The sequence below is a fragment of the Canis lupus genome, chromosome 23 (assembly GCF_011100685.1).
Source record: "Canis lupus familiaris isolate Mischka breed German Shepherd chromosome 23, alternate assembly UU_Cfam_GSD_1.0, whole genome shotgun sequence".
NCBI classification, from domain to species: domain Eukaryota; kingdom Metazoa; phylum Chordata; class Mammalia; order Carnivora; family Canidae; genus Canis; species Canis lupus.
Genome location: NC_049244.1, coordinates 8,685,690 through 8,697,793, shown reverse-complemented (window position 1 = coordinate 8,697,793; position 12,104 = coordinate 8,685,690). Strand labels below are relative to the sequence as shown.

Below are 12,104 nucleotides of genomic sequence, written 5' to 3'. Positions count from 1 at the left end.
TATCTACTACTCCCATCTACTACTACTATCTACTACTTAAGGTGGATTCTCCCATCAAATTAGCCTGTTTTACACAGTTTACATTTATCCATGAGACAAAACCCAGGGTTTCCTTGTCTGCCATTCTATCCCAAAGCCCAGCACATAGTAGGAACTCAATAAACAGTTGTTGATCGAAAGAAGGAAGGAAAGAAACTAAGGAAGAAATGAAAATGCTGTGTCTTCTTTCTTGCTTTTTGCTCCCTCTCAGAGTAGCATTGCCTCCCTCCCCATCATTTAAATCCTTGCTCCATGCATCCACTGGTCTGTCCTTGTAGCAATACCACATCTTAAATACTGCAATTGCCTTGAGTGTGTCTGTGTCTACAAGGCAAGTCACCCACCTTGTTTTACTTCTTAAAGAATATCTGTATCTCCATATTCATTTTAGAATTGAAGTGCCAAGTTACATCTCCACATACACACAAAAGTGTTGTTCTTTCCTATTGGGACTGCAATAATTTTTACATCAATTGGGGAAGAAATGCAACCTTTACATTATATAGTCTTCTGACCTATGAAAACAACACACTCTTCATTTTTTTAATCTTTCAATAGTTGCATAATCTCTCCCTAAAGCTTTATAACTTTTTCCACAAGGAATTTTCTGCATCTTTTGTTAGATTTATTCCTGGGTATTCCCTAGTTCATTATGCTATTATAAATGAAATCTCTTTTTAAATGTCCTTTTCTGGGTTGTTTTTTTGTTTGTTTGTTTTTGTTTTGTTTTTGTTTTTGTTTTTTGTTTTGCTAACATTTTGCTATTTAGCACTTTTGCATTCAGAAATTCCTTATTAATTCTGATTTATCTATATAATCTTTAAAATTTTTAACACAATCATGTCATATGCAAATAATGAGTTTTATATCTTTTTTTTTAATGCTTATACCATTTGGTTCTTTTTATTACATGATTGTGCTGATTAGATGCCCAGTATACTATTGAAAGGAAGTGTTATTAGCAGACATCCTTGCTGTTTTCCTGATCTCAAAGAGAGTGCTTTCAATATTTCACCAAGCCTAACATTTGCTTTTTTAAAGATAAAAAAGAAACCTTTATCGTTTTAGGAAGTTTCTTTGTTTAGAATATTCGTCATGAATGGATGGTTAATTTTATCAGACAATTGTCCTGCATGTATTAAGATAATCAAATGATTTTTGTCCTTTAATCCATTAAAGTGGTGAATCATATTAATTGATTTTCTACTGTTAAATCAACTTTGCCTTCCTGGGATGAACCTGACTTGGTTGCACTTGGATACACTTTTTTTTATACACTGGAAGATTCAGTTTGCTTAGAATTTGCTTAGAATTTTTGCATCCGTATTGATGAGTAATATTTGGCCTGTAATTCTCCTTCCTACATTGCACTTGACAGGTGTTAGCATCTAGGTATCAAGGTTGTGCTCATTTTCATAAAAAGAGATGAGAAATAGTCCTCTTCCTCTATACCCAGTCTTTGAGTAAGATTGTAACTATTTATTCCTTATAGGGTTGGTAGGATTCACCAATGAGGCCATCTGAGGTCAAGATTTTTCATTACTGACCTAATTTTCTTCCTGGCTGTGGGACTAGTCAGGTTTTCTGTTTCTCAAATTGGTTTTGATAAGTTATAGTTTTCTAAAAATTTCCCTTATCTAAATTTTCAAGTTTTTTGGCATAAAGTAGTGTATGCTATGCCATTATATTTTAAGGGTCTATATCACCTATACTTATGTTACCTTTTTCTTTAAAAATGGTGATTTGCGCTTTCCTTGTCTGTTCTTATTAGCCTTGCCAAAGATTGTCAATTTAATTAGTCTTTTCAAAGAACCAACTTTTAACTCATTGGTCTCCTCTCCTTCATTGATGTTTTGTATTTCATGTAATCCTGCATCTTATCTTAATTACATTCTCCATCCTACATATTTTATGCTTTTCTAACTTCTTAAGATGGAATTTTCAACCTATTTTCCTTTCCAATATATTCATTGAAGGCTTCATTTCCTTCTAAGAACTGCTATAATATGTAGAATTTTCCTTATTGTTTGGTTCTAAATATTTTCTAATTTCAAATTTGATTTCTTCTTTGACTCAAAGGTTAATTAGTAGCACAGTTCTTAATTTCTGGATATCTTTATGCTATCGAGTTCTAACTTAATTGCATTATAGTCAGAGAACATACAAGGCATACTTAATGGTTTGAGATTTATTGGAATTTTCTTTTGGCCCAGCATGTTGAAACTGTTCCTTATTCCCTTGAAAAGGTGTCTTCTGCAGTTGTAGGATACAATACTCTGCATATATCCATCGGCTAGAGAAAGTTCATTGTGTGGTCCAAATATTCTAAATCCCTGCTTATTTTTGTCTGCGTGTTCTAGCAATTACTGAGATGGTAGTGTATAAAAATATCTCCCACTATGATTATGGCATGGTCTGTTTCTCCTTATGGTTCTATCTTGAGACTGTGTTATTAAATGCATACATATTTTAAGTTGTTATATCTTCCCCGTAAAGTGAAACTTTTATCAGTAAGAATTGACCTTCTTTCTCCCTAAAAATGCTTTTTGCCTAAAAAAAAATCTCATCTGCCTCATATCATGTTTTCTTTTGGTATAGAATTTGCATGGTGCATTGTTACCCTTCCTTTTTCTTACAACTTTTGTATATCTTTAGGGTTTTTATATGAGTCTTGTAAATATAGAGTCAGATTTTGGATTCTTATTTTAGTTCTGACAATCCAATATTTGTCTTTTAACCAAAACATTTAGCCGACTTACTTTATTGTGAATACTGATATGTTTGGATTTGTGTCTATCATATTTTGGGTTTTCTATTTGCTTCATCTGTCCTAGTATTTCTGTTCCCTCTTTTCCTCAATTCCTTTTTTTAAAAGATTTTATTTATTTATTTATTTATTTATTTATTTATTTATTTATTTATTTGAGAGAGAGAGCACAAAGGTGGGGGCAATAGAGACAGAGGGAGAGGGAGAAGCAGGCTCCCTGCTGGGTCAATCTCCCCAGAATCATGACCTGAGTCAAAGGCAGACCTATTGAGTCACCCAGGCGCTCCCTCTCTTCCTCAATTCTTCATCTATTTTAGAGTGTTTATTTTCCTCCTTTATTGGTTTGCAAGCCTTTCTATTTTTATTCTTTGAGTGGTTACCTTAGGAATTACTTAATTAAAGTCAAAAGTTAGCTAAAACCTTTACTTTCCAAGACCAATTTTCATTACATTTACCCCTTCCTAACTTACTATTGTACTTAGCATTTAAATTTTATCTGGCTTTTAAAAAGTTATGTGGTTTAATCAATCATAAATAATTCCCAACTTACTATTGTGTTAAATATTTTAATTCTATCTTGTTTAAAAAAAAAAGCTATGTGACTTAATCAATAATAATTCTAGCTGTCGCATAAACAATACCCAAAACTCCATAGCTTAACCCAATCAAAGTTTATTTTTCACTCATATCATAGTCTAATGCAAGCCAGTCAACTTCAGGTGGGACTACTTCAAGAAGTGATGCTGCCACATCCAAAGAAGGATTGCACAGTCTTCAAAGCTTGCCTCCTGCTTGTGGAAACATGGCCAAGGCTTGTTTTTAGTTTTAGTTTTTAGTTTTTAGTTTTTTTATTGGAGTTCAATTTGCCAACATTTAGCATAACACCCAGTGCTCATCCTGCCAAATGCCCCCCTCAGTGCCCATCACCCAGTCAAAGGTTTTTTTTCACTCAGAGCTCATGGTTTCTTTTGTGATGCAAATCCTTCAAAATTTAGGTGGCTTCAGACCTCTCTGTGTCCTACACTCCCATAGTTTTGTCTTTGACAAAGTTCTCAATTCCTCTTTATTTCTTTGCTTTCTCATCCCCGTGCCTTTCTCTCTCAACTGGTGGCTCTCAAATGGTGGCTACAGCATTTAGCAAATCTTTGCTAAGATTTACTTCATTTCATTAAAAATTTAACTGGTCTGCAATACTTTAAGATTTGATCCTATTGCTTAATTGATTCGTATCTAAAGCAGTGTACTTTCCTGAAACTTCAAGGCTCTAAAGTTCTGGATTCTGTTTCCTTTTATTTCTTATTAATCCGCCAAATATTCTCCAAAAGCATCTCTTCTTGCAACAGCTTGACAAATGTAACTGACTACAACCGACCCACAATACTAATTGCAACACAGATCAACACTTTCTGAGCCTTCTTATGTCAGTTTCCTTATTGTCTGTGACATGACCCTAAACCAGTGCCACATATTTGATGGCTTGAAATGGCAATATCTCTTTTCAATGTACCAATTTCTACATTATTCAAGATAAGTACGACTAGGTGCACCTGGGTGGCTCAGTGGTTGAGTGTCTGCCTTCAGCTCAGGTCGAGATCCCGGAGTCCTGGGATCAAGTCCTGCATCAGGCTCCCTACAGGGAGCCTGCTTCTCCCTCTGCCTATGTCTCTGCCTCTCTCCTTATGTCTCTCATGAAGAAATAAATAAAAATCTTAAAAAAAAAGATAAGTATAGTTAGGCTATTGCAACAATCTATATATCTCTGTGTTAACCTAATAGAGGTTTCTGTTTCACAACATATTCATTGCTAGTTGGGAAGCTCTCCTGGAGTGTTGGCTCCAAGGAGTAACTCGGGGATCCAGGATAATGTGATGTCACCATATTCAATGAGTGACCTCTACAGTGGCCATGGGAGGGGATGAGAAAGTGCACTGGTGTTTTATGGCTATGCCTGAAAGTAGCATACACTACTGTCTCCATCGGCATTCCATCAGTCAGAATCCAATAACATGACCTCAACTATTTACAATTAAAAGTGGAAAACAGTCTTCCTTTGTGTCTGAGAGGAGCAGAAGCGAATGCTGACCATATAGCCATTCTCCGCCATGCCCCATGAGACATTATTGTTGTATACACTCAATGCTTGTTTAGATTCACCCTCATGCTTAACACATCCTTGCTCTTTTTACATTCTTGCATGTGATACTTTCCTTCTGCTTGAAGCAGATTTTTTAGAATCTCTTTACCTGGGTGTCTTCTGGCAAGAATCTCTCTCAGTTTCATTTATCTAAAATGTGCCATTCAGTTTGCCGTTGTCTTTAAGAACAACTTCTAACGGATGTAAAGTTCTAGTTAATTGTTATTTTATCCCAGTTCATTGAAGATATTCTACAGTGTTCTAACCTCTATTGCTGCTGATGAGAAGTCAGCTTTCAATTTAACTGTTGTTTCTTTTTCTCTAGATGCTTTTAAAATCTTCTGTCTTTGCTGTTCTGTAATCTCATTAGCATGTGTTTAGGTATGGGTTTATTTATTTTTTTTATTTGTAATGCTTAGGATTCTTTGATTTCTTAAATCCCCAGATTTATGATTTTCTTCAGTTCCAAAAAAGTTCCAAGACATCATATGGGCAAATCTAGCCTCCACATCACTCTTTCTTCTCTTGGACTTTCATTAGACATATATTAAACTCTCCCGCTCTGTTCTCTGTGTTCTTATGACTTTTTGATATATTCCATCTAGGTCTTTCCGGGCTACCTTCTGGATAATTTCTTCTGATATATCTACAATTCATTAATTCTTTCCTAAACTATATCACATCTGATGTGAAACTACTCCATAAGGTTTTTTTTAATGTTGTGTTATATTTTTAATTTCTAAAAGTTCTAGTTATTTTTCAAAACTTATTATTATTTAGTTTCTTGTTCTCTGCATACATTTTTCAGTTTATGTTTTATTTCTTTTTTTTTTTTAAGATTTTATTTTATTTATTTATTCATGAGAGACAAAGTGAGAGAGGCAGAGACACAGGCAGAGGGAGAAGCAGGCTCCATGCAGGGAGCCCGACATGGGATTCGATCCTGGGACTTCGGGATCACGACCTGAGCTGAAGGCAGCACTAAACCGCTGAGCCCTATTTTTTTAACATATTATATCTAATTATACTGTTATCTCTGGCTAATAATTTTATTACCTAAAGAAACTGAATGGCAGTCTCCACATACACATCATGGATCTCATTCCCTCATGATGCCTCATTATTATGTATTTGTTTGCTTTACTGCAACTCTTAGACACTTTTGGGTGGAGGCTGTAGGGTGGTTTTTCAGGGAGTATTTGCATTCACTTCTGCAAGGTACTTTATAGGTCTGCTCTAAATTAAATTCTCAGCTTGAAATAACTCAGTAGTGTGAATTCGAGGTAAAACCTTTTGTGAGGAGCCTTTGGAGGTCCAAATTCTGAGTGTCAGTTCTCCACCCTCCACCCAGACCATTTAGTGTTCCTAGCATTCTTCTGGGCTTATTTCTGGTTTGTCCTTACATGGAAGTTATAGATCTTTGGAATCTAGTCCTAAAAGGAGGAGAAATTCCTGTTAGACCTTCTACCTTAGACAGGCCCTGAGATACATTTCCTGCTTCCCATGCTTCATGAGACCAGTGAAACCCATGCTAGATTCACTTGGTTTTACAAATGTCTTCAGAGAAAAAGCTAGCTTCAATAATCTGTATATCTAAATTCCCATATTTATTTAATTTTTGGCTCAAGAATTTACTTACTTTATTAATAAATCATCAGTGTACCTTGGATTTTATTATCCAGCATTTTTAGTAAGTTTTTGATGGAAAGACAAAACCAAGGGGACCCAGTATGGTCTACCATATTATCCTGTCTATTGATATTTTTCACAAGGCCCACTTCATCACCAAGTGGTAACCTCCCCAGTAGAGGACAGACTTACCTTTAGACTTTCCATTTTTTTCTAAAAGTAAAGCCTCTTAATTCAAGTAAGTTGAAAATAAAGAGAAAAGTTTAACTCTAAGATTCAAAATATTTGGATATATTTCCATACAAATATGTCCATGTTACCAGCTTGGTTTATTTCCTTCCAGTCTTTTCCCCTCTAAATAGAAGTTTTTATATTAATTATGAGATTAACTAGAGAAATGGTTAATTAAATATGAAGTAATATTCAGCAGCACTTAAAAGCAACAATTTATAAGCCTTATGTGATATTATAAAGAATTCCCTTTGATGTAATGCTAAGCTGGGCAAAGTGTAGAGAAAGCAATTGGATGGGAGTGGAGGTGAGATTCTTGGGAATCGTGGGTGCATGTGGGGCTGTTCTCCTGGACCACTCACTCTAGGCACTAGCAAAAGCTAGCCAGCTTATCTGGGGGCTCCACAGTAGGCACTCTATAAATATGTATTGACTGATACCTAAGACTAGGGGCCCCCAAGCCCAGATATCTCTAGAACAGCAAGTGAAGTGATCTTGTTCTCTTGCCTTCTGTAATGACAACAAAAGAATTCATAAAGGACCACTTGATTCATGCCCTCTAATAGCAATTACACACAATTTGCTTGCAGTTTGGCATAAGCTTAATTATGGACAACAAATGGCTACCTAACAGGACTCTTATATTAATTTCTAAGCTCTCCACCCCCACCCCAACTAACTAAGGAAGCAGTGGAAACTTAGATTCAGTTAAGGCAAGAGTCAGCGCTTGGTCCTTTTGCTTATGGCCAGTGAGCATGCCCATATGTCTCTCACTGACCCAAGTCATGCCCCACAAGTCTCTGTGATGTGGCAGGTGGCATCAGGGCCCTACTATAGCCTTTGCCTCTGCACTTGTCCAGAGTTTACTGTGAGCGTGGAAACCTGTAGCAATTATGTTGCTAAGGAAACTTGGCATTCTCCCAAAACCCTCCACAAAACAGCTCCATCTAGTTTCCAATGCTCAGTGTTTGTTTGGGCTTATCTGCTGCCTCTATGTTTAGTCTACAAAACTAGGGTTTTAAGCTCTGTTTCCAGTATGAGGAGAATAATTTCCAGGGTAGGTCTAAGGTGAACATAGACCATTGCACCCCAACACAAAGAGAAGAGGGTATGGAACTTCCTGTATAAGAATATTAAAGCTTCCCTGGGGCTTACTGCTGTGTGGCTGCTAAAACTATTTTTGCACAGTTCTGTTCAGCATTGCATCTTAACCCCTAGGCCAGAGCCAGACTCTTACTAGGTGTTCCCTAAATACCCATGACCACTGAACCCAGACATTTCCTTCTAAAAAATTAGAGAACCACACAAATGTATTTTTTAAATGTTTATACATCTGTATGCATAGCATTTATGCTTTCTTGTGGGACTTCACACATTCATGTTTACAGTGGAGGCTTTTTGGATCTTTGCCTAGTCTTCTTAACTAAGCTATTAATTCCATGAGGGCAGGAGCCCACGTATCTCTCTCTGTACACCCCACGGGCTCACACAGAGCCAGGCACATGTGTGATTGGCAATCAATGACGTGAGTAGTTTGGTTGGTCAACTAAACAAACATGTGAATGCTGGTCCATGAAATCATATACTTGCCATCTCAGAGCTGGTGGGGGCAGCAGATGTTGTCTGTGGCCCCAAGATAAGAAATGCCCTACAATATAGTTCGCCAATACTTCTCAAATACAGTGGGTCTTGAACTACCTGTAGAAAGCTAACTTTTCTTCAGTCAAAAGCGGGCCATCCTCACTTATTTGTAAGCTCCATCATACCCCCCATTGAATAGGCCAACATTTAGAAAGCCTGTAGCTACAGAATAGAATGCATATGGCAAGACCACCATCTCAGTATAAAACTCCTGCCTGCCGCAGTTGCTGAAGCATGTTGATACATAAGGACTATAGAAGGCTGGTCATATTTTTGAGTAACAGATAACTAAAACAAAGGTCTCTAAAAGCAGCTTCCTAGGACACCTGGGTAGCTCAGCAGTTGAGTGTCTGCCTTCAGCTCAGGGCATAATCCCAGGTCCTGGATCGAGTCCTGCATCAAGCTCCTTGAGGAGCCTGCTTTCCCCTCTGTCTGTCTCTGCCTGTCTCTGTCTCTCATGAATAAATAAATCTTTAAAAAAAAAAAAAAAGCACCTTCCTGGGAACACCCCATCTTAATGAAATGAGCTTGCCTTCCTTGACCTTTGGTTTTGGGTCAAGACTTGAGATGAAAGGTGATGACAAGAGCAGAGCAACCAGGACCTGACTCAGTCTCTATTTCTCTGCAGCTGCGGGTCTTTAAGCTGGCCAAGTCCTGGCCAACCTTAAACACACTCATCAAGATCATCGGGAACTCAGTGGGGGCACTAGGAAACCTCACCATCATCCTGGCCATCATTGTCTTTGTCTTCGCTCTGGTTGGTAAACAGCTACTTGGGGAAAACTACCGTGACAACCGGCGCAATATCTCTGCGCCCAATGAAGAATGGCCACGCTGGCACATGCATGACTTCTTCCACTCCTTCCTCATCGTCTTCCGGATCCTGTGTGGAGAGTGGATTGAGAACATGTGGGCCTGCATGGAAGTTGGCCAGAAATCCATATGCCTCATCCTTTTCTTGACAGTGATGGTGCTGGGGAACCTGGTAGTAAGTGTCGAGCCCCCCTGGGGGTCCCTGTCTTGGGGACAATGGAGAGACTTCTGGGTTATCCTTTTTTTTTTTTTTTTACTTCTGGGTTATCCTAAAAAACTTTGATGTTGCACATTTTTATGCCCCCATCATACCTGCCCGACTGTAAGTCTTCAAACATTGCAAAGCCATGTGGGGCATGTTCTAAGAACTGTCCCTTGGGAGGTAACCTGATTTGCTGGTGTGAGCATGTAGGATCAGGATGGAAAGACCTGTTTAGAATCCCAGCTCCACCACTAGTAAGGCTGGATGACCCAGCACAAGAGACAATCTCCTCCAGCTTTAATTTCCTTAAAATCAAGAAAATAGTGCTTACTCACAGGCTTACCAGGGGAATTAAATTACAGGAGATAACATATGCAAATTGCCTAGTGCAGTGTCTAGGCCACAACAGGAACTCAGTAAATGTTAGCTGTTAGTTGTTGAAGAAAAATTTCCTTCCCCACTCTAGGGGGTCTCAGAAGATATTTTTCTCTGGTATGAGAGCTGACTGATTTCTCTAAGCTACACAGGTCCTAGCTAAGAGCAGGAGGGCAGGCTTGATGGGACAAGATGAAAGAGAGAAGCTGGGTCATGGACAACATCCAATGCCACAATGTCAATAACAAAATCCACTCCCACATTTGGGGGAGCCCCATTGAAGACCTTCCTGCCAATTGGCTCCAGCACCCCTTCTCTATCCTAGTTGGTTCCTTGCCCTCAGCTTACCCCAACCTACTGTGGTTCTGGACACCCTTGCTGTACCAGCGCTGGCTGGCTATAAGGGGACATACGGGTCCTCAGAAGCCCCTTTCTTATTGTCCTGAATGTCAACCAACTTGGATTCTTTCACTGTAGGAGTTTTAGACACAAGAAAGCTAAACCAAGAAAGATGAAAAAACAAATCCAGACCTTTCAGTCTTTCCCATTCAGGTCATGGATGCCTTCCACTCTGCCCCCGCCACCCCAACTTGCCCCATTCTCAGGTTAGGAGGTTGGCCAAAGATCCTTTCTTCCAGGCTGAGCTCATCATCTCTACAGAGCTATAGGGGTCCCTCACCTTCTGGCAGGAAGTTTCCCCACTCCAAGTACTTTTACAGCCCTCAGTCATTTCCTTTTCACAACCACTCCTAAAGGGAGGGAGTCCCCAGTCCCTGCTCATGGGGGAAGAACAGGAAGTTGGAAATAGCAAGACGATTGGCCGAGAATGTGCTTCCAAGCCTTGTCCACATGAGGCAGGTCACTTGGGACATTCCCAAGACTCCCCTTAGTGGGTTTCAAAATGTCGTTTCCCCCCAAGAGGGAAAGCGTTGGGGTGGACAAGGAGAGGCCCAGGTGTGGCTGTCCTGCCATCTGGCTGCCTGCCTAGCAGACTGTGGAGGGGCTCAGCTCATTAGTCAAGCCATCTTTGCTTCCATTCCTCTCCAGGTCCTCAACTTGTTCATCGCCCTGCTGCTGAACTCCTTCAGTGCCGACAACCTTGCAACTCCAGATGAAGATGGGGAGGTGAACAACCTGCAGGTGGCCCTGGCACGGATCCAGGCATTTGGCCATCGTACCAAGAAGGCCATTTGCAACTTCTTCACTAGGCCCTGCCTGCTGCCCTGGCCCAAGGCAGAGCCCCAGCTGGTGGTGAAACTCCCACTCTCCAGCTCCAAAGCTGAGAACCACATTGCTGCTAATGCAGCTGTGGGGAGCCCTGGAGGGCTCTCAGTGTCCAGAGGCCTCAGGGACGACCACAGTGACTTCATCACCAATCCTAACATATGGGTCTCTGTGCCCATTGCAGAGGGTGAATCTGACCTCGATGACCTGGAGGAAGATGGTGAGGAGGATTCTCAGAGTTCCCAGCAGGAAGTGATCCTCCAAGGGCAGGTGAGAGTCCTCCCAGGGCTGGACTGATGGGAGGACAAAAAGGAAATTAGAATAAGGAGGTTTTCCACCATCAGGACTGGCACATCCTTGATGAGCCCTCCACAAACCAAGCATAGGAACACCTGATGTCAGAAAGCAAAAGCCATGCTCAGCTTTCTGGGGGAAGTGGCATTTGAGCAGGGCCTGGAATAAGGATCAGAATTCCCCAGGCAAGCAGAGAGCAGGGGCAGCATCTTAGTCCCAGGCAACTTTGAGGTACTTGGGATTGTCTTTCATACAACTGCCCTGCTTGCTTCACCCAACTCAGGCTCTCTGCCTAAGATGCTAACGAGACTCCTCTAAGAACAGATGTTGTCCAAGAGCAAGATTCATCTGATCTTCATCGGAAGCTTAGGGAATCCTGATCATTATGTGACTCATTTATCCAGCTTTCCCCAACAAAGAATATCACAGGGAAATGACACTTGTTCTTTTTGGCACTGAAGAATTTAAAGTACATTTAAGCCTTTCGGTAGCACATATATTTTTAAATACTTTGCACAGCTCCCTACTACCTTAAGCTGATATATAGACGAACACTCATTGGTCTCTTCTCAGTGACTCAGGGCATATATTTCCACACAATATGGGAAGGCAAGGGTCCCTAGAGATAGGCAGGGCTGCTGGCCAGGCCACTAAGTGGCCTCAGACAGCTGTGCTTTGAGTCTGTAGCTCTACCACAGCCTCCTTCCCCTGCAGCTGTCACTTTTCTTGTGTTCCAGCAGCTGCTATTATCAGCT

General features: G+C 40.1%; 1 protein-coding gene across 1 annotated transcript in view; it reads left to right on the top strand.

The window, feature by feature from the left end:
* SCN10A (sodium voltage-gated channel alpha subunit 10) overlaps positions 1 to 12,104 on the top strand; it is a 106,973-nt gene that overhangs the window by 67,759 nt on the left and 27,110 nt on the right. Inside the window, 2 exon segments of the mRNA NM_001003203.1 lie at positions 9,070 to 9,429; positions 10,879 to 11,325. Coding sequence (NP_001003203.1) covers positions 9,070 to 9,429; positions 10,879 to 11,325 — 807 coding nt within the window.